The sequence below is a fragment of the Nesoenas mayeri genome, assembly GCF_963082525.1.
Source record: "Nesoenas mayeri genome assembly, chromosome: Z".
NCBI classification, from domain to species: domain Eukaryota; kingdom Metazoa; phylum Chordata; class Aves; order Columbiformes; family Columbidae; genus Nesoenas; species Nesoenas mayeri.
Window position 1 is genome coordinate 46,600,081 of NC_137542.1, and position 23,465 is coordinate 46,623,545.

Below are 23,465 nucleotides of genomic sequence, written 5' to 3' on the forward strand. Positions count from 1 at the left end.
ATTTTGTGTTTTAGAAAGATAAGCCAAGATAAGAAAAAATATTAATTCACTGAGGTTTGTGTTGATGTTTGAATTACCTGGAAAAGGCATTGTTATGTAAAAGGATGAATTATTATTTACCCTGTTTACCCTTTCTGTCTTTAGAGAGGCTTCAAATACCACTCACATGGGAACAGACCCTCTCTGTGTAGGGCTGTTCTTTAATTCAGTATCTCATGCTACAGACCTCACATTAAAGAACCCTAAAATGTGCTCCTGGATGTTATTAACATATTAAAACTGTAAAACAGTGCCACCTTCAGTTAAAATTGTTAAATATTGTTTCAATAATACTAATAAGACAGTAAATAAATATTCAGAACTGGTTTTGATTATCCATCGATATGTATGGGACATCCCCTCTTCCATCTCTTGGAAGATGATGGCCTCAATATTACTGCCAGTGTTAGAGACAAATTGGTGTTAACAAACATGAAGAATTTTCTAAAAGTTTCCCTAGTGTAGACAACACCTCAATGTCTGTGTACAAAGTTGGAATCACAGTGCTTTGGACCTGGAATGAATACAAGTCTTAATTGCTTCAAGAGTCTCTGCTGAAGTCATATCACACTGAAGAACCTCAGGCATTTCTTTCAGAGAAGAGTATAATTCCAAATGTAAAACTTTGTATATACTTACTTCAGGCCCCCCAAATGATTGTATAGTACATGAGCAATATGGTGAAATACTGCAATTAAAAATATATTTGATAGGTATGGACAGTTGTCAATGCTAATCCCAGGCTTCTTCAATAATGATGATGGAAAGTGAAGTAAACTCCACAGTAAATTAATTTTTAGAGGAGGAGTTTCAGTTAAAGGAAAGTAATTTGAATGTGTTCATCCTTTGGTAGCAATGGACTCACCCTAGCAGTGTTTGTTCTCATTTATAGAATCATAGAATCCTGGAATGGTTTGGGTTGGAAGGGACCTTCAAAGATCACCTAGTCCAACCATTCTTTCATGGGCAGGGACATCTTTTGGTAGATAAGGTTGCTAAAAGCCCCATATAGTTTGACCTTTGAACACCTCCAGGGATGGGGCATCCACAGTTTCCAGTGTTTCACCACCCGCATTGTCAGGGTGCAAGACCTTGCACTTGGTTGGCGTTGTTGAACTTCATGAGGTTCACATTGGCCCAGTCCTCAAGCCTTGTCAAGGTCCCTCTAGGTAGCATCCCTATCCTCAAGCACACAAACTGCACCACTCATCTCAACCACTCAATCTGCAAATTTGCTGTGTGTGCACTCAATCTTCCTGTCCATGTCATTAATAAAGATATTGAGCATTACCCGTCCTAATACAAATCCCTGAGGAATACCACTCATTACTCATCTCCGTTTGGACACTGAGCTATTGACTGCAACTCTTTGGATGTGGCCATCCAGCCAATTCTTTTTGCATCAAATAGTCTATCTATCAAAACTCTGTATCCGAAACAGGGGCAAGAATATTGTGGGGGACCATGTCAAAGGGCTTACAGAAGTCACATTAGTCATCCACTGATGCAGTCGCTCCATCATAGAAGACCACTAAGATTAGCAAAGCATGACTTTCCCTTGTTAAAGCCTTGTTGGCTGTCTCTACTCACCTCTCAGTCATCCATATGCCTACACATAGCTTCCAGGAGGATGTGTTCCACAATCTGCCCATGCACAGAGATGAAGCTGACTGGTCGGTAGTTCCCAAGGTCCAGCTCTTTACCCTTTTTAGAGGATAAACAATTTAAGCCTAAATGGTAAAGAAGCTTCTTGTTGTGTTGTCAACAAGGGCAGAGGGTACCTTCGTACCTTCGAGTTTTGTGTACTGGGAGTTTCCAAGTACATGCTGACAAGGTCTTCAGGTAAAAGTTCCCAAACAGTGTATCCTCTTGTCTGTTTGTCACTTTGTTTCCAGTCTTGCTACTACCTGCAGGCAGGCAATCTTTTTTCAGGGTGGTTACAACTTCATCATAGCATAGCTTAAGTCATAAGGCACCTATGAAAGCTGTCTTGTCCACCTTGGTGTGCTTAGAGCAGTTCCAGTTATACCAGATTGCTCAAGGACCTATTTTCCAAATGAATGCTGCAATAAAGAACATTGCAACCAAGTTACTTTGAGAAAGTGTTATTAGGGAGTCATCAGAATGCTCCCACTTCTTTATCAGCAGGAAGTAACTGTGATTTAACCTCAGAGGTTCATAGGCCATCGAAGGATCTATTAAGCATGATAAAATGAGTAGAAGTTCTTGCCGCAGTCCAGATCTCTTAGCTCCAGGGCCCGAGAAGTGTATTTTTCTCCATGATTCACAGTTTTGTTGTACTTTGTGACTGCACAGGGATGGAGTTCTTAGAAAACAAAGGTTGAAATTCACAGAATTTAGAGTTAGCACAGTCTGGATACAGGTCTGGTCATTAGTCAGAAGCATTAATGGCATTGGTGACTAATAACTGTTTGGAAGTCATCCAGTTTTTCTCCTGGACAGTGGTTCAATGCAGTTAACCATGAAATTTTATTCTCCATCCTGAGAACATACACAGGTAGCTAGAAAGGCTCAAGGATTTCATTGAAGGAGGTAGCATGGTAATGGGGATCAATGTTTGCCACCTACAGAAGAACAGGAGTGAACTGATACTCCTTTTCTTTCCTGCTAAACCAGTGTGCAGGTGTCAAGTGGTCTAGTAGTGCAACATGGACTTGGTTCCCAACTGATCTGCAAATGACTCACATCTGCATCCATTTTCCTGCTTACCTGCACCACTGTCTATGTCCCAGCTGTTCAACAGCAGCATTTGTGACTACAGAACATTGGTCACAGCATAAACCTTAAAGGAGTCCATGGTCGGGGTGACAGATACAGAGGAGCTTGACTTTCATCAATTAGTCAGTAGTCTTTGAATGTGAGTCATTCTGTGTTTGTGAAGAGCTGGCATAGCAATATCTAGAAATACCACTCTGCTGCATGTACAGTTCGTTTTGTAATGGTACTGCTGTGTGAAATACAGCCTTTTGCCACCTCCTATTTGTGCCACCAGTGCTGTGAAGTTCATGAAGCCATGATCATTTAAAGAATGTTACTGTTACCCATATGCTGGAGAGACAGGCTCTTGCACACACACCAGCATTGAATTTCTATAGTAGTTTCCTTATAGAGCTGAAGCGAAAGCTGAGTTCTTTGTTATTCATTATACTCAGGACAATTTAAAGGTATTCTGATGTTTGATATTAGATTGTAAGGATCACAGAAACTGCTTGTCACAAGGGTAAAGTTTCATCTGTGCCTGAGATAGTCTTGATGGTCAGACAAAACTCAGATAGTTATCCTATGATTCTACAGATACTCGTATACCAGATAAACCCCCCACACACACACCTCTCCTTGCCTGAGGTACAGAGATGATGTTGAAACAGATGCTTACAATTGGAAACATGTTGCCAGGATCTTTTTTAGAAAGTTCAAGGTAAATTTTGTTTCCTAAAATAAAATCTGTTGATTAAATTGTAAGAGAAGTTGCTTCCTAATTTTCCCCTTTTCTGATTATGGGCCCTCAGTAGTTATAGGACATCTGTAAACAAGCAAATAAATAAATACATAAATCGATAAAACTATAAATAAAACTACAGGCCTCTTTATTCATTTTTTGCATTTTCACTTCCTCAAAAAGAGTGTAGGGCACAACATATGGTCAAGAACTAGTTTTACAAATTTGTCCCTTGCAATTTACTATTTTCCTTAATGCCAAGGAAATGCTTTGGCATCTCAGGTCTATCAGACAGCATGACACTTCTTTGCTGATGTGAATGAAGTCTCCCTAGGTTTTGTGCTCCTCTCTCTTTTTACTTCAGCAACACAGCAACAGAATCATCCAAATCTCTCACATTAATTATTAAAAGTTAAAGAAATAATTTTGATAACGTAGTTGGAAAAAAAAAGTCATCATTTTTTTACATTTGAGATACTGGTGCATAAAAGAGATATTGTTTATCCAAGATTATGCCAGAATTATTTGTCTGGAACAAAACTAGCTGCCTCACATTCTAGTCCTCTGCCTTAAACTCAGACCATCCTTTACTGATGTTTATAAAATAATCAAAGAGTATTTATTTGACCCAGACTTTCAATGGCCCCTGCCTGAGTTCATAAGTATGGAGAGATGAGCAAGAGGCTTTTCCCTTGGTGCAGCTGTTGAAGACTATTCACATAACTCCTACTGTGCTGGTGCTTTGCAGGACCCAGACAGGACTTGGTTTTGCTTCTTGAGGGAACAAGCATCTGAAAACAGAAGGGAAGACATGCCCTGATACACTCTGGCCTACGATTTCAGTATTGTGTAGGGGGAAACCATGCTGTAACTGCCTAATCACTAGTGCATCCTGTACAGCACACAAGTAGAAAGTAGCACAAAGAAGGATTGTGCCTACCAGTCTGACTTGCTTTCTTCCTTACTGCTGTGTGGTTAAATGCTGTATTCTAATCCTTTATTAAATGAAGTGTAAATTCATCATACCAGTTAACTGAAGAGAAAGTTTTTAAGTCAGTAAGAATATTGCTAAATGTTCTTAGTGTTCCAGTTTGTTTTCTGGAAAAACTTTTTGTAAAGAGATGTTGGAAAGAAAAACAATGAAAAAAATATAAGTACCTTATTCTGCTCTAACTGTAGTGAAAGGAAAGAGAAATACATGATTTTACAGTGATCCAAGACATATTTGTAACAAAGGTCATTGCTTCTTTATAGCATCAAATTTTACAATTTTGTCATCAGTAGTTTATGTAAATGTGTGTTATTAAGGTTAGAAAGTGGAGAAAGCCAAGCAACAAAATAAATGTAAGCTTAAATAAAGTGACGACAAACAAAATATTGATGCCTTTTCCTCCGTCTAGACCCCTGTGTTGAAAGCAGTGTTTTCATAAAACTCAGACAGAATTCATTTCCATACTGAGTGCTTAATAGTTCCTGTCAGAACAAAACAGCTGGGAAACATATGGTATCCATTTCACTGTATCACTTGGAAAAAATTTCACATGTAAATAAAACCAACATAAAAGTGTAGGCCTTTGAACCTAGAATCTTATACAATACATAAATAAGTCAGTACAGTGTGTTCTTTGTATTGGCCCAGTAAGTTGCATGCCTTTTGATTATTATTATTATTTTTATTTCTTCTTTGGAAATGTATTCTTAAGCACTTCCAAAAGTATTAAGGTAATTTTCAGACATCCATAACTACTAAGCTGTACTAATCTTTCACTTCGGACATTAATGTTGCACCGAAAGTGTATTTATCTGTTTCCTTAGGAAGGTGTTCATGGCAAATTGTGTGTTTTGACCACAAATTAGATCCCACTGATATGCAGTTAGCACATGTAATAAATCTGCTTTGTTTAAACAGTATTCTTGACTTTCAGAATGCATTAACTCTTAGTGTACATTGACAAGAGTGTAGAAACTGCTTGAAGGCTTTAGTGGTTTTAGTGCTACCTCTCAAATGAAAATAAGAAAATAAGGAAAATACTTCTCCAGAGTTCCACTGATTGTGGACATCATAAATATCACCAGCTGGGACTGTATGAAAGATTGCAAAGTTCAGCAGGATTGAATTCAAGTTCAGTAGGATTAAGATTCAGGTACCTTGAGCTCCCTTTCTTCTGTGCAAATCAGATTCACTGGTACAGCTCCATATCCTGCAGTGCACTAAAATTATGGTCTGGAAGATCCAGAGCTAAATATATGTGTATGTGTGCATGTGTATATATGTGTATATATATATCTCGTATATATACAGCTTATATATATGTATATATACAGCTTATATATATATATATATACAGCTTATATATATATAACAGACAGAAAGTTTGACAGAGAAGCCCAACATACAAAGGAAAAGTGGAAAATCATACCTGAATAAGTAGCTTAATTTTCAGATCAGATAATCACAAAATCGTTTTGCTTGGCAGAGACCCTCTAGTCCAATATTCTTGCTTAAGCAGGGTCAGCTAGGGGAGGTTAAGCCTAGGACTGTGTCCAGTTAGATTTTTAATACCTCCAGGGATGCAGACTCCACAATGTCTCTCAGCAACATGTGCCAGTGTTTTGACCAGCCTCACAGTGAATAGTATTTTCTTGTGTTCAGACGGAATTTCATGAGCTTCAGTATGTGTCTATTGCTTCTTGTCCTGCCAGTGGGCACCACGAAGAAAAGCCTCAGTCTCTTTTCTTTGTTGCTTCCTATAATCTAATTATACACAAGAATAACATTCCTCTTGACCCTTTGCTGAACAGTCCCAGCTCTCAGTCACTGTCATATGGATTTCCAGTTCTTCTGTGAAAAATACCTCTTGTAGAGATAACAGGCCTTTAAAATAAAATTGTTTCTGTTGATAAAACAAATCCACTAAAAAGTTTTGACTAACCCTTTTGTTGACCTCCCTGAAAATCATTCAACTTTTATGATGCATCTCCGTGCAACAAAAGAATTCAGACTAGCATAGTTGGACAGGACCACTGTAAATGCCACTACGCTCTTATTGATGCCCATTTCTTGATTAAGACTTCTTTATTTGTAGTTTATTACTTTTTCTGTCCTGAATGAAGAAAGTTTCTTCTCTGTAGTGTCGAATTCTTCAGCTGTTTTCATAGAGATGCCATTAAATCTACTTAGATGTGAATGTGGCATGTTATCATGTAATTCTTGTTTCCGGTGTTTGATCAGGTGTATCTTTAAAGTGTGTTATGTCACGTCACACATCTGGTAGTAATCACTTCTAAATCACATTCCTCTGTTTCTCTAGTTTCCAGCAGCAGCTGGAACTGTGGAGTCTCAACTCTTATCGGAAGTGCACAGAAACCAACAGGAATTGCAGATGTGTGCAATAAATTCAGACCAGTGAAGAGGGTTTCCCCATTAAAGCACCAGCCAGAAAGCTCTGAGAACAATCAAAGTGATGACCAGAAGAACCAGAAGGGAGAATACCGGAAAGGCAGTGATTCTCAGCCTGCACCTCCAAATGATGACCAGAGTCCAGGAGAAGCAGAGAGCCTTAAAAGCAAAAACATCGAGCCCACTGTTCTGCTTGGGGAGCTGGAACACTATGACCTGGATATGGATGAAATTTTGGATGTGCCTTATATTAAATCAAGCCAGCAAGTTGTTCCTTTTACAAAGGTAGCTCCTGAGAAAAAAGGTTTGGGTGTATGTTCAGCAGTGAATGGTCTTAGCAGCAAGACCTGCTCTGCAGGGAGTACAGAGAGCTCGCCTGCTGAGGGGACGCAATTCTGTGTGCTGTCTCCTGTGAAGGGCTCTCAGCTGCGAAAAATGCAGCCCATTGTCCTTGATCAGCACAAGCATTTAACAGAAGAATTAGAGCTTTCCCAGCCTTTAGTTAACTGTAGCTCAGTCCACGAATCTGAAACCCAGGGCAAGGGCTTTCTCAGCAGGGCATTTGTTGATCCTCATGGTCACAAAACTGAGAAGACTATGCCAAACTGCCATGTGAGGACTTTCCACCTGCAGTCAGCAGTGGCAGAAAGCAAGCAGCTAGAGGAACTCAGTATGAACTGGAGCAGTGCAGGGGGCCCAGAAGAGAGGAGTGAAGAGGCAAAAAAAATTAAGAGCATCTTAAACATTGTGAAGGAAGGCCAAATATCTTTACTGGTAAGTATAATCTTTTTCATAAAACACATAGAATAAGAGCAATCTGTGATTTGGTTTATTAAGCCAGCAAAGCTGATGAAGTGCGTAATTTGAACTACTGCACTTTTTATCTTGTACACTCCTTAGAAATCGAGCATATGGGCTTCTCAATGGAAAGTTTTAATCTTTAAATCAAATATGTAGCAAACCCAAGATACTAATTCATGTAAACATGGCCAGGCTTTCTAGTTTATGTAGTACACTGAAACTGTATAGAAGGAAGGCCTTTTAACTATTGAGATCACTTAAATATTGAATTTCAGTCTGAGTTGAGTTTTGCCTTTCTCAATATTTGTGGTCTGCTTTGTTCAATTATTGCTGGTTTTGCTCAGTTGTTATTTAGAGGCTGATGATGGGAACAGAGGGGCTTCTGTTGTATTCTGATTATTATTCAGGAGTGTTTATGCTGTCTTGTTGCAGCAGCATTCTCAGGCAGGAGCTTTCTCTAAAGCCTCTTTGGCCTCTGACCCATATCAAGTTTTTTAGTAAATTCTAGGACTGTGATCAGGCACTATCAATGATGGTTTCCTAAGTAACTAGGTGCAAGTTAACACAGTGATGCAGAGCATGTGAACTCCACTCAGAACGGCTGGTGGAGGCAGAGTGGATGTATAAGAACTGTTTTTGTTAGATTTTGTTTAGCTTCTCTGTTTACCAGTCCAGCTCAAGCACAAAAGCACGCTATTAACATAGCAGTGAGAACAAAGGCACGTATTCAAAGACTAGACAGAAGCAGAATATGAGATTGGTCAGTAAGAAATAAAAGCAAAGTAAATTCACCCTGAGATAAGAATTGGGGTGGGAAAAAGAACTCATCATAGGTAGGTAGATGAGAAGAAAATGCTCATTTTTTTAAGATAGGTCAAAACCTCTGAATGAAGTAGACTCATCAACCAGTACACTGGCAAGTCTGGACAACTCTAGGAACTTAGCAGTGCTACTCCTTAATTCTGTCTTCCTTCTTCTGTTTTCCTTCTGAGGTTTCTCAATTCAATTGTTTTGTCTCAAAATTAGATTTGGGCAGAAAAAATGTATTAGGTCATGGTTATGTAGTACTTTGGGTAAATAGTCAAATACATTTTTTAATGGAAACAAACTATCATATCAGAGCTTTCTGTCATGTGTTTTAGCTATATTTTAGATTGTACTTAACAAAAGCTGCCAGTTCGGTGATGAGCAAAATTAATCAAGAACTATTTTTAGGAGTCCTGGATGTTTTCTGTTCAATTACTCATCAATATAATATTAAAAAAAAAAAAAAAAAAAGAGAGAGAGAGAAAACAGAAATTATTAAAATATGGATATCTTTGTAGCTACTTAGTTGATCAAACTGCTACAAAGTCTTAGAGCTACTCAAGATCTTGCACTGTTGAAGGACAATTGCATGAGAAGGAGAGAAAATACATGGTGAATCAAGCCAGTGAGCATGCCACCTCTATCCTTTTGCAAACAGTAGCCATGTTCTGTGTAGTGAAATGAAAAGCCCCTGGTTTTGAGTTATATAAGAACATGTCTATGGGGTAACATCTTTGTATTTGGCATGTGTTTTGAGCTGTGAGGCTTAATGTCCTCTGTATCTTTTTATTCTTAGTTGTAACTAACATAATGCGCTTTTTTTTTTTTTTTTTTAACAGCCACATTTAGCAGCAGATAATCTGGATAAGATCCATGATGAGTGTGACAACAATCTGTTGCATGTAGCAGCATCAAAGGGACATGCAGAGTGCCTGCAGCATCTCACTTCTTTGATGGGTGAAGACTGTTTGAATGAACGGAACATTGAGCAGCTAACTCCAGCTGGATTAGCAATAAAGGTAACTTAGTCAGTGCCTCTACTGTAATGTGACATAAAGATCATTTAGTTTCTTTCTTTGATGGCAGTAAGTAATACATCCAGCAGGATGTTATTTTTCAAGCATTTTGTTAAGTGAGAGCAGAAGGAACTGCTGGCTAGTACCACATAAGCAGACAAAAATGCACTGCTGTTCAGGATACAATATCAGCTGTATAACGCTGACATTTTATATATTGTTCTCAATGCATATATGTTCATTTTTAAATCAGTTAACTGACTAAAAATATTTGTTACATTTGAATGAACTTTCACTTAACTCAGACTCAGTCGTTTCTTTAGAGAGCATAACAGTTTCTTGGGGTTTATTTTGTCTACTAAGTACCTTAAGAAGAAACAAGGAAAGGGGTGAAATATAATACAAGAGTTTCTATTTCTTCAGGGTCTTTATTGTTATTTGCTTCTTCAGAAAACTTTAGAAACTGACAAAGGACTAGTGGATTTCAACTTGCAGGTTTGCATCTTTGAGACATAATTTTAATGACCAAGGGCCCTGATGCAGGTTTCAAGGTTGTTTTATTTTGTTTTATTTTATTTTATTTTATTTTTCTGGGACAAAGCCAAATGAATACAAAATTAAACTGATGTCTAGTTGTACAAATGAAATGCTATTATGAAAATAAGATAGTCAGCTTCAATAGCTTGGCCTGTGTCCCAACTGCCTACTTACAGTCTGCCACTTAGAAGTCCTACAATTTTGGTTTGAAATTGTTTTCTTTCTTGTTTTTTCAACCTAGTTGAATAATGTGTTTATAAGCTGATAAAACCTTTTGTCTTTTTCTCCAGAAAGGTTGGCTTTTTTAGTAATTAGTTCCTTTATTTTCTATAATACTTGAGCATGCTTCAAGAAAAGTATCTAAATGCAAAGGAGTTATTCATGCAAGTGAGAGTGCTCAGGCCCAGGTGTTTCCAATGATGACCTGCATGGCTGACCTTGTCCTGGATCATTGCAAAGTTTTGTGAGAGCCTGAAAGTAATCTGGCATAACCAAACTTTGCAGCTCTTGATCCTTACTCCCAAAGTGTTTTTGCACAGTGATAGAATGGACTGTATTCTTCTTGCTCTTACTTTATACCATTGTAGCTCCCATAATGTTATACCATGTGGTGCATATACTTGTGTTCCAGAAGAATGATGACAATCAGAATGGAAGAAAACTTCTATGCAGGAGCATAAATTTCCATGGACGTGTATTTAAACAATTTAGTGATTATGAATAACTTTTCCCATTAAGGAATGCATTAATTAAAAATAACTCTTTTGATTCAAGACCTCTTTCTGATCTTGAGCTATGAGCTAGGGAGTTAAAATAGAGTGGTATGTTATGGCCAGTCACACTGTTGTGTTCTTGATTTATTTTAACTAACTGTGGATAAATCTTTTCCACATTAGCAAAATTATTCTCTTAATTTTATTAATTCTTTACCTTTATTTTAAAAATGCAAAAATATTTTACTCAGTTGTTATACAAAGGAAAACAAAATAAAATTCATTAGTTATTCATGCTTACTGATGTTTGTACCGAAACATGTTGAGAAGCAACTACTACAAGTAGTTTCATTGTTTTACTTCATTACTGAAATTGAGAGAAATGGAGGAAAGTAAGTAAACTAGTGTACATTTTTGTGTTTGTATTCATACATTATACATGTAAGGAATAAAACAAATACAAAATAAATTTTATTCTATTTTTTATTTCTCCTATATAATTTTAAGTGGGTTAATATTTATTGCGTTCTTCTCCTTGTTTTTATAAAAATAAAACTGAAACTTGAAATAGATATTTGTTTCATTTTCATAAAACTTTTTCCATTTTATGCACACAAACAGCTTTTTATGTTATGTGTGTTGCCCCTTTGAGGTTTTAACTTAGCAACTGAAATACTTGTTTCAGCTATAAAGGATAAAACAGCCTTTGAAAGCTGAAAAATGAACTAAGAGCTAGCTGTAATGTAGGCCATGCCAAACTGCATTTACCAAGGTAGCACCACTGAAAAGAGGCTGCAGAAAGAGAAGCTGCTAAAAACTCTTGCCGTTACACCAGGCCATAAGCACGATCTGATGAAAATGTTCATCTGTTTCCACAGCATCTACATCCTGCTTCATAGTAACTTGCAAACTACTAGGAGAGTGCATAGCAGCTTGGGAATCTTCAGACTAGGCTGTGAAAGGTGTTCCAGGCAACATTCATCTCCTTATTTGTATTTGAACAGCATCTATTACAGACAGATCTTAATCCATGAGCATTAGGTGTTCAGATACTACATACATTAGAATAATTTTGGAAGCATGCATTTAATTAGTGATCAATGAAGACCTGAGTTTGTAGAGATACTTTTCATTATGCTCCAGCAAATGATCTAATTTAGTCATTGAGCTATGCTGTAGAAGTGATGGGAACAGAGCTATGGTTTTGCTCTGAATAATCTGGAAGTAGGGACCAGATTGTAACCCTAATGACTGCCAGAATTATGACTACCTTCACATGGATTGTGACATTAAGGGCTCAGTGATGCACAGAGGCAACCTCTCATAAGGAGCCAACAACACCTATTCTGGTGACCAGAAAAGATCCTCCAGCACCAGTGGATAAGACCCTGGATGTCCATCGTATGGGAGCCAGAGATGAGGACTGTTGGCAGTGGTGAAACATCTATGGGCAGTAATTCTATGGACTATGTACTTAGAATTGCAAGTGAATGTACTGTTGTATAACTTGGACATCATAAGACCTGATTTGTAAATAAACTGATTCTATCTAAGGCAGGAGTTGGACTCCCCTGCTGGGTGCCCTATGATCATGCAGAGTATGTAGGGTGACAAGGGACTCAGAGTCATGACATGTCATCTATCCTACCAAATGACAATAGTAATCAGTCTTTACCTCGGTGGATGGGCCACCTTTACTTAGCCTGGAAAAGGAACATAATATTTGATGACCACTTTCACATTACCATTTGCACTATAATCAATAGCAAAACTATAACCAATCCAAGACAGTGAGATAAACAAGTGCATTACATGAAAGCAGAGAAAAGAACACATTTTCAAACAAACTGGAATTTCCTGACACTTTAATAATTCTGATAAGCTTTTCTCTATTTAGTAAAGGTGTTTATAACTGTGTCATGGTTTAACAGGAGCTAGCAACACAACCACAATAACTGCTCACTCACCCCTCACCCCCACAACAGGGAAGAGAATCAAAAGGGAAGGAAGAAACTTGGATTGAGACAAACACAGTTTAATAAAATAGCAAAATACTAATACACTACTAGTAAATATATATATATAATAGAAATAAAAGATACTCCAGGCAATTCTTCACGAACTTTGTCCACAACTGAGCAGGTAGTCCCAGGAAACAGCACCTGGTCCTGAACAGCTGATCCCAAAGAGACAAAAAACAGGAAAAAGGCAGAAAAGCCCAGAAGCCTCTGCAAAATGGCAAACGGCTGACCTAAACATCCCAACCAAACTCCTGAGAGCAAGAAAAGCCTGAGAGAGAGCCTGGAAGATCCCAATTCTCTTTAAATATGAAGTATGATGCTAATGGGATGGAATACTGTAGTTGATCTGTCTGGATGTCAGTCAAGCTCTGCCCCATCCATACCCCACTTCCTTGATGCCTCACACCTGTGGGCAGAGCACTCAGAATGTCCATGTCTCACAGACCACAGCAATTAAAAACACTAGCTCTGTACTGGGATGCTATCTCTTGTTCTCAAACTAAGTCCAAATAATGACCATGCTAGCTATGAAAAAGAAAGGTTTCTAACTACACAAAGAAATTTAACTCATTTTCAGTCAAATCAGCACAAACTGAAACAGCTGGAATTAAAAATTTCTTTTTATTTGTTTAGAATGGTCAGCTGGAGTGTGTTCGATGGATGGTGAGTGAAACAGAAGCTATTGCAGAATTAAGTTGCTCAAAAGACCACCCAAGCCTTATTCATTATGCAGGTTGCTATGGCCAGGTATGACTTTCATTTACTTTTTCGAATAGATTACTTAGATGCTCATACAAGAATATCAATTTAAAGCATGTTTATAATTTTGTGGCTTTTGATTACAGGTGTTCTTAATTAGTTTAAATGTAGCAAAATATGTTCCCACCTAATCTGTGTATCTTTTTCAGTATTTTCCCTCTTCAGTGTTAGTTTTTTTTTTTCTTTTAAAACTTTAAGTAATGACTGGGAGAATATTAGCTGACACCTAACTTCTCTATAAATCTATAAACCACAGAAGTACAGCATTTCAATGCTTGGCTAATGTCTGGGGAAACATATACCACTTAATGGTACCACATTCTTCTCCCAAAAATTCTGTTTTTCCTAAGCAGGTCTTGCAATAACCCCTCTTCAAAGGACCTTCTCCAAGATATACTAAGCAAGGAATAGTGATTAGTTATTCTTCTCTAATTTGTCAGCTGAGCCACTTTGTCATGCAGTTTCTTTAACGGACATTAAGGATAAATGTACAAAACCCACTATTTTTGTGCTTTTTTTCCCCCCTCTAAATTGTTCAAAGAGAACAAGCAAAATGTAGCCACTTAGAGAATTATCTTTTTCTTTCCTGTACAAGTGTGGTTGTCTCACTGAACATGATTCAACTATTGTGGCATATTTCCGCTGTTAAGTGATCCTGTCCAAGCATGAATTGATTGGGGGGGACAGAAAGAGGGGGTCAGGTTTGGAAGGCTATGGAGCTGGAAGTCTACCCTATCTCCTGCTGTTTGCATAGCACATAGACATCCTTGTTTTCATTCTGTGCAAAGACCTCCTTTGCCTCTTCTCCACTCACCTACTATACAGATGTTACTGGTGCAAGTTAGGACACTGCTTGATATACTGACTGTTAGTGTCCTGCTTTCTGTAGCGGGTTTGACCTGTAAAGCTGGTACTTAATATAGGGAGGCTGGGAGCCAGGTCAGAACTGGATTCAAGACAGGCATGTTTACTATTGGGAAGAAAAAGTTTGGAAGAGAAAGTTTCATGTGAACTTAACACATATCGTCAGTTGACTAGCCCAATTTTGTCCTCATCTCTAAAGATATTTATAAAAACTAAATCCAGTGAAGCTTTGTTATTTTTTTCAGCGAGCTGTGCTGTCTACTGCCAGGAGTAGATCTGGCACACTTTATCTAGACTATTTTCAGAGCAGGACGGAAGCTCTACCAGTTAAGAAACACTAGCTACAATCAGCTGCCCACGAAATTTAAAAAGGTGGTATATAAATTGCTGCCAAATTTTCTTAGTTAACTGAATGCCAAAGAAAGTTCATATGTAATGTCAATTATCTGGGTTTTTTTATAATCCATAAACATATTGCAAACATGAGGGAATGTTGGGGATGAAGGGATGCCAGACTATCTTACCCAAGTGTATTAAGAAGAATAAAGCTCGAGAAATTCATATGCGTAGCTGGCGCCATCCTCAAAGCTTTAATTCATTTTACTGTTACTTACACAAAAGATAATCCATGTAAACACTGGTCTTAGAATAATTACAGGAGTAATATTTTTACAAGGAAGACCTGTTATTGAATCATTTTCTAAAAGAGTAAGTCCATCCATTGTTTCCTCAGGCATTAGACATGTACACCATATTTAACTTCAATAAGTACCATTTAGAATGGGCAGCAAAAGGGAGTGTGTAGCAAAGTTCCTATGTTAGATGTCATGGCCTCACTCCAAAGATATCTCAACGATATTATATTTTTTCAATAAGATAGGGACCATATGAGTTCATTTGATGAAAGAGAAGAACTTGAAGTCAACCTGTAGCCTGGCCAATGTATCTCCTATCAAGGGCTTCCTTACACATGGGATTATGCAAGAAGCAACCATGGTTATTGGCAAGCCTCTCCATATCAGGCTTAAGTCATGAGTACATGGCAGATTGTGTACCAGGTGTGTCTGGCACAGTCACCATGTGACAGAAAGGAGACAGTAGTGCAGTCTTAAGTGCACATAGTAGGTCCTAAGAGCTTAACAGGGCTGTTCTTTCCAGCATGGATGCTGTGGTAGCAAGAAATGCGCAGGTAAGAGGTAGAAGATGAGGAATGCCATGGATTGGTTGCCTCAGATCCAGAGAGTGTAGGGGAGACTTTGGGGAACCAGAGCTACAGCATGACTGAGGACCTAGAAGGGGTTCTTTGCACCACTTGTCAGTGGTGTAGTGCTGGAGAACACAGTGGGGAAGAGCGTGTGACATTTCAATACACAAATGCCCAACAACACACCTTTTTTACACCTTGGGATGTTTTACCTTCCTGTCTAATGTCGTTTTTGCAAGGATAATGTGTTGGTCTTCCCTACGCCTATTCCTCTGCTGTGAAGGGATACAGAGATGATCTCTGAGGTCTTTTCCAACCCAGTTGATTCTGTGATTCTGTGATCAGAGGGATGTTAACCGCTGCCACAACATAAGACCATTGTAGGTCTTAAAATTATCAGATCTACTGAGTAATTCATCAGTATTTATCTGTTCCTGTTACATAACAAATACATGATTATTTTCCATTATCTTAATCTCATGAATTTTCTTATTATTCTTCATTTTGTCTGAATAAATTGAGTTGATGACAATAAACCTACTTCTAAGAACACTTTTCTTCCCAATGCATAGTGTGAGTGTTACTAAAGTGATGTGTGATACTGATTTTTTTTTTTCCTAAGGACATGTTTGTTAAAAAAGCATAGCCATTTGAAAGAAACACAAATTGTTTGAGTAGGCCTCTGACTTTGTGCCTGTGATCAGTTGATGCACAGACAGACCTAAGTACATATGATTGCATTTAGCCATCCAGGCACTTGATTTCTGTGTTGATAAGATAAATGACTGTCTAGAAAGCATCATTTGCTCCATGCTGATTGTGATCATAAAGTTACAGAACATGGTTAACATTCTGGTCCCTATTATGTTCCAAAGTAATATATAATTTCAAAGCTATACTTGTCTTTCAATTCTGCAGAGGAGTTTTGCTAAAATATTTTTCTTTTAATTATTTAAACATAAGGGCAATTCGTAGGAATAGTGTAATGCTCCTTCACTGCTGGCCAACACCGCAGGCATCTGGAGAAATTGCTCAGAAGTATTTTAAAAGGGATATGAGATCTGAAGTCATCTCTCCATGCTGGCTGTCAGCTATGTTGGGCATTCAGCCAAGGAGAAGTAAAAATACCTATCCCTTCACCCTGTAATAAAAACAAAAATGCTGTTAAAGTGGAAATATGAAGAAGATAAGTTCCAGACAGACTAGCCTGCTGAAGTAGTAAACAAAGATCCATGTGCTTGAATGAGCAGAATCATTTGTAGGATAACTAAAAGAATCTGAGGATCCATCTCCTCTTCCTTGACATTAAATTTGCTGTGGTACTTTTATACAAAAAGAGGTTTATACACAAGGTTCCTAGCTAGAATTTCCTTTCCTTATTTTTGTTATTTCTCTTTCCTACCTGATTGCTGCTTAGAGTCCTAGACATGCTTTTAATATGTTTTATTTAGGTACACTTCACTCTTACCTGTGGATGATTATGTACTTCTGTATCACTGAAGCTACTGAAGTGCTGCAGGTTAAGTCTGTGCATTGGTGTTTGCCTCATCAACATTAGAATCTATAAAGCTTCTAGAACTGTAACTGGAGGTCCTACTTAGTATAACATGACAGATATCAAGGGAAGATAATAAAAATACGTGTTTATATAAAACAGTGTTAAGCTAGATAGTAATTCATTATTTTCAGATATTCAGATGCAAAAAACTGTAGTCACTTTTTTATGTAACCTATAGATTTATTCTAGCTTTTCAGTATGGATCACATTCAGCAGATCACAATGAAATTTAATCTGGAGAGGCACGGAGGGTTGCTAGAGAGAAGATTTTTTCAAATAAACATGCTGGGGAAAATAAGAAAGAAAATAAACTTAGTGCACATATATAAACTCTCCATTGTTCGGAAAGAATTCCCATATAAATGTATGTTACACTTGCATATACACACAAAAAGCAATGTTAAAAAAAAAAAAAAAAAGGTTGGTATCTCAGTTTGGGCTTCCAGACTTCCACTTGCAAGTTTTGCAGTCTAAGTCTCCCCATCCTTCCCAACATGGAGACACATATGAATGATCCATTAGTCAATACACAGAGAGCTCAAGTTAAAGAGATTTCCTGGTCAGCTCTGTCATCTGCACATACTTCTGTTTTAATTTTCCAAAGAGGCTTGTGAATTTTCACTAAATTTCACGAACTGATTTTCAGATTAACACACAGGCTGGTCTGCCTCAGGTCTCCTCTCCTCTCCTACAATTTCTCAAAATATGTTACAATACCTAGATTTTTTCCTAGTTTGTCTTTTTATAAAACAAAGTATTTTGGCATATTTCCTTGGGGGGAAAAAAAAAAAAAAAAAGACCAGAAACAAGGAACTGTTGGACGGTATTAGTAACAGATGACAGTACTGGTATTCCTCTAGTACATTTAGCTTTTCATTATTTCTTATATTTCATGACATCTCTTTCCCGTCCCCCTTAGGAGAAAATTCTTCTATGGCTTCTTCAGTTTATGCAAGAACAAGGAATTTCACTGGATGAAGTTGACCAGGATGGAAATACTGCTGTTCACATAGCTGCTCAACATGGCTATCTAGGATGCATACAGGTAGACTGATAGCTATATCAGAAACCTCTTTACATCAAACGTGGATGACAATGACCATTAAAATTTTATAGGAGATCTTACAAATGGGAATAATTATTGATACATTAAAATATACTAGAAGTAAGAACTTTAAACCAGTAGGATTCAGACTGAAGTAATGAAAAGCCGTGGTTTTTGGGTTCTATTCTCTATTGTGCTATTATTAGCCTAAAGTAACTTGTATTGCAAGAAGAAAGCATTACTATATTGTTTATACATAAGCAGCTTATGTGTATGTTTTTATGTTACAAAAGGCCAGCCAGGGTAAATATGTGTACTTGTCTTACCATTCTGATATTTTTCTTCTGTTTCTTTTTCCAATGTATAGTTGTAGCTCTCTAGATTGAGGAACATCTAACGCATAAGTTTATTCTGTGTTGAAGGATTTCCACCTTAATTAAACCATCCTTTCCAGACTTGTAATCTTTGAATGTATTTATGCTAAATAATGCAGTGTGATGATGGTTTATAACTAATTCTCAATCAGCTTGGCCACTGAAAGCCATATAGTTCTGTTGTACAGAGCTGGTGAAAAGTGTGATTTGTCCTGCTAAGAAGGCTTACACAGCTGCAGTACTTTTGGGAGACAGATCTGAGTAAACCAGTTTAGATATCTCTGTACAGTACTAGTGTTTCATGCAGACATACCAAAAAAAGCTGTAGAGTTGAACTGGATAGACAGGTGAAGCATCTCACCTTTTCGTTGAATTGCAGATGTACCCTCTGTCCATCAAAGTTACTAGTACTGTTAGTCACAAGAGCACCTTTCAGTATTTGGTATTGTTGGCACTTTGACTAAAAGCTGTTTGGAGAGCAAATAATAATAAAATTATTCCTGGAGATTGCAGAAAGGTATCTGAGAAAAAAATTAGTCATTGGGGAAGAATAGATAAAAGAATAAATAGCCATAAGACAGAAAGGCAAGAAACAGAAATCAAAGTGATCTATTCAAGTAGGGAAGGAAAACATGCCTAAGAAGGAGCAGTAATTCTCAGAGTCTGAGAACTCAGATATATATCAGTAAATATGTTAATCCTGTTACCACACATGGACTGGTCCACAACACCTCTTAGACCACTGCAAATACAGAAGATTAATATTAGTTCAACACTCAAAGAAATACAGCTCATCAATTCTCTTTAGCTGACCTTTTCAGAGAGCTAAATATGTTTGTGCACACTGTTATGTTGATGCTTATTATTATTAGACCAGTCTATTTGTATATTTGGACAGAGAGAAGACATTACTTCATAAAAGCCAGTTTGAGAATGTCACACAATTAAAGGAAAAGGAAAAGAGAAAGAGAAAGAAGTGACAGTTGAGCTGAATTAATAAACTTGGAAGAGAATGAGGTCAAATAGATTTGGATGATGTGACCATCTGTGTTTTCTCATTGATGGGACGTGTCTTTCTTTTAAACATGTCAGGAATTGACCCTGTACAAACTCTTATGAGAAAAAAATCAATAAATCATCATGCTAAACCTACTTTTTTATTATTATTGTATTGTAGAAAATTGCAATGATCAGTTGGAAAAAAAGTGGATAGAATAAATGTTTATGGTTTACTAGTGAGGAGCACCATTGTGGTAGGATGTGTGCTTAGGGCTGATAACTCAACAATGCCTCATCAACATGTACAATGCATTTGAAGGAGAAATGATAGCCGATAATTTTGAACAGAGTGGTGACATGCAGGCTGTTTTCATGGACAAAACTGAACCAAAATAAGAAAAGCCCTGCTTTCCTGATGAAAAATGAGCCTTAATAAATGGCTTACATTTCTCAAGATTATTTTATTGTACATAAATATGCACATCAAAACATATTCTATGTTGAAGTGAGGCCATGAGAAATAATTAATGAAAATACAACAAAAATATGCAGTGTTAGTAATGTCACTTCATTAACACATCACAGTCTTGATTGTAGGTGATGTTTTGCTGTGCTGTGAAACAAATTAAATCATCTCCTCAGTAAGCTTATAGTCTAATTTAAAACAATGTATAGTGAGTAACCTGGTAAACAGAAAGAAGTAATAAGAGGCAGGGAGATTCTAAGTAATGGTACAAAAGGCGGATGGTCACAGGTTGTCAGTGATTCCTCATCCCTCTCATTCGCGGTATTTATGAGCAAGTAACACTCCTATAATGATCCAAACTATAAGATTGCTTTCTGTAGGGGCACAACTCTCCTTTATTTTCTTTGTTGGAAAATTGAACTAAATTTATTGACATGAGATGCAGTACAAGACTGTTCATAAGTTTCCTTTCTGTACAGATTTAGCAGACCAGACAGACATCTGTCAGCAGATGTAAAGGTCTCTGTGACTGCTGTTCTGAGTCAACAAGGCCACTCCAGTCCTCAGTGGCTTACCAGCTCTACTCGGATAAGTCAACCAAGATCTCAGCCGTGCAATTTCTCTTCTGCATTTGTATGTGTAATGTTAATGATGCTGTAATTTTTGGATGCATTATGATTTTGTTCAAAATCTTTTCTGGAGTGTTACGAGCAATGTGCATCTGAACATTACTGAGAACATTTAGGTCCTATTCTGGGCTCTCCAGATGGAGATGTCCTCAAGACTGGATGTCTTGAGGTCCGCCTGACAGAACTTCTTTTGCCCTTACAACACTCTCATGTCCCAGAGGTAACTCAGATGTTATGCTCACGGCCTGGACAGTTCTCCAACAAGCTAGGGTTCTCTGCTGGTACTGTGAGTAACAAAAGGTATACATTAGCGTATAAGCCATTATTTTTCTTAAAGACTAAAAGCTGACACATATTTGAGAATTTCTTTAAAAGAAAATTGGGGGTAACCAAGGAAGTGCAAAGCAATGAGACTTATTTCAGGAAAAAAAAAAAAAAAAAAAAAAAAAAAAAAAAAAAAAAAAAAAAAAAAGTAAAACCAGCCCTAACCAGATTGAAAATGCTGTTGTAGATTTTTTTCTGAAAAAAAAAAATTGTGCCTGTCTGACCTAAAGGAGCTGTTGGAAAGTATCTGCCATACCTTTCATATCCAAATATCACTTGGCTAAGGAATTAGGACATTGAAAGTGCCACAACAAGCATCTTAAATTTAGGGATTCTGCTATGGAAGGATGTTGAGAGCTAAACCACAAAAGGAGTCAGCAAATATCGTAGCAAAAACATTCCTAAAATGAGATTCTAAGTGTGTATTGCAATGCCTTGCAATATGGCAATTTCAAAAACAGTAGGTATGAGACCTGGTAAGACATTACAGCTCATCACCACCCTCTATAAACTGTCTAGCAATGTGTTCATGGTACCCTGGACCCTGACATTATATAGCACTGATATCTTTTACATTGAACTTGACTGTGTCTTCTTTTCGAGATGTACCATGTGCAAAGTTAGCACAATGTTTAGTAATGCATAGACAGGTATATCTGAAAAAGTTTATTACTGTGGCTCAGGAGAGAATCAATAGGTGCTTAAATGTAAGTCCTCTGTTTTCACGTGGTGATCTCACTCACTGTATGTATGCTACAAGTCATGCTATGCTGTACAAACAAATGAACAGGAAACAAATTAATTGAGTAGAACTGTGAGGGTAGAGGAAGGAAGAATATGGGATTTTTTAAGAGTCCTTCTGAAGCACAGCTAATTCTTCTGTGTTATCCTTGCACCTGATTTTAGCGGTATGTGTTCTGAGTTCAAGCTGTATACAGACTTGTCAGTGACTGATTTTTAAAAATTATTGGTTTAGACCTACATTTTCAAGCATTTTATTCAGAAGTGCTTTGCATCCAGCAATTCTTGTGGTTGACTGGAATTTACAGCAGAGACTTACACTTACAGATGTCAATGTTTCCTTTTTTGTTTTTACAGACATTGGTTGAATATGGAGCAAATGTCACCATGCAAAACCACATGGGAGAGAAACCCTCACAAAGTGCTGAGCGACACGGGCACACCATGTGTTCCCGCTACTTAGTAGTTGTGGAGACATGTATGTCTTTGGCCTCTCAAGTTGTCAAGCTAACTAAGCAACTGAAGGAGTAAGTGTTCTGTTATTAGCAGAGGGATCATTCTTAAAACAATACCTACTTTGTCTTCAATTCGTTAGCATTGTCTATTTTCTTCTTCTTATATATGACATTTTCAAGTCCTATTTCTACCTTATTTCTCCAATCTTTCCTGCTCTCAAGCATTTGTCCCTTCACCTTAGTAGCTCGATTTTCAGCTGTTCTCTTTGTGGCAGTTTTCTGTGAACATAGATGAAGGGAGTGGGAGTAGAAAAGGGTTATGAATGAAGTGATCCAGTCCCCTTTACCTTTACATACCTTTGGATAACATCGTTGCTAATCATAATTTCTCTTCACATAGCATGCTTTTGTGTACAGTTAAGTGCATCTTCCCAGTTGCATTGCTGGTTGTTGATGTTGGCAGGAATAATGGAAATAGTAGTTGGAGGAGTTTTTTTGGACTTGGACAGTCACCAAAGCCTATAATGGCTAGTCAGGAAATATGTTCTGTTTTTATTTCATAGAAGCTGATTTAAGTATTTTAGTATGGTTTCTAAGAAATGTTCTGTAAAGAGCCTGTTATTTTAAAGCATGGATTTATACAATTTCTTGCTTTTATTGTAGGTGCAGTTACTGTCACTTAGTACATCAATAGATTCATAAGATAGGACTCTTAGAAACCATCAGCACTGACCTGATGTTGTTTCACCTTAGATAAATTATCAAGAACTTAGCAGCTACCACAAGCTATGAAAATGGGTTCTGACAATCCCATGTTTAGAGGAGACCATATCATTTTATGCAAATAGCATGTGCGTGTTTGTACTGGATATAAATCACCAGATACTGTTAGCAGGGGATCTGCAAGAGATCTCTGTGAGAACAGGTGAGGGGCTGCCCTTTGCTGGACACAACTCGTTCCAGATGGCTCCACAACAGACTCACTGCAAGGCACAGCTAACCAAGTAGGTGGCACCTTTGTGAAAACATATTTGAGAAAGGACAGAAAATGTGAGAGAGGAGTAGGGAACAGAAGAGTGACAAATGAGAAACAGCAACATCGGAGTGGGAAGTGCACCATGGTGGAGCAGGCAGATCCTCAAAGAGACTGTAATTCTTGGAGTACCCATGCTAGAATGTATACACCCCTTGAAAGGACTGCAGGGCATGGATCATAAACTCATAGAACAGCTTGGATTGGAAGGGACCTTCAA

The 23,465-nt window shown here is 37.6% G+C and overlaps 1 protein-coding gene across 1 annotated transcript in view; it reads left to right on the forward strand.

Moving 5' to 3' along the window:
* The window catches only part of SNCAIP (synuclein alpha interacting protein), a gene marked incomplete at both ends in the record, with an annotated part of 55,198 nt that overhangs the window by 13,546 nt on the left and 18,187 nt on the right, over positions 1 to 23,465 (forward strand). Inside the window, 5 exons of the mRNA XM_080362478.1 lie at positions 6,811 to 7,673; positions 9,347 to 9,526; positions 13,428 to 13,541; positions 18,099 to 18,224; positions 22,115 to 22,284. Of these exons, the coding sequence (XP_080218604.1) occupies positions 6,811 to 7,673; positions 9,347 to 9,526; positions 13,428 to 13,541; positions 18,099 to 18,224; positions 22,115 to 22,284 (1,453 nt within the window). The remainder of the gene's footprint in view (positions 1 to 6,810; positions 7,674 to 9,346; positions 9,527 to 13,427; positions 13,542 to 18,098; positions 18,225 to 22,114; positions 22,285 to 23,465) is intronic.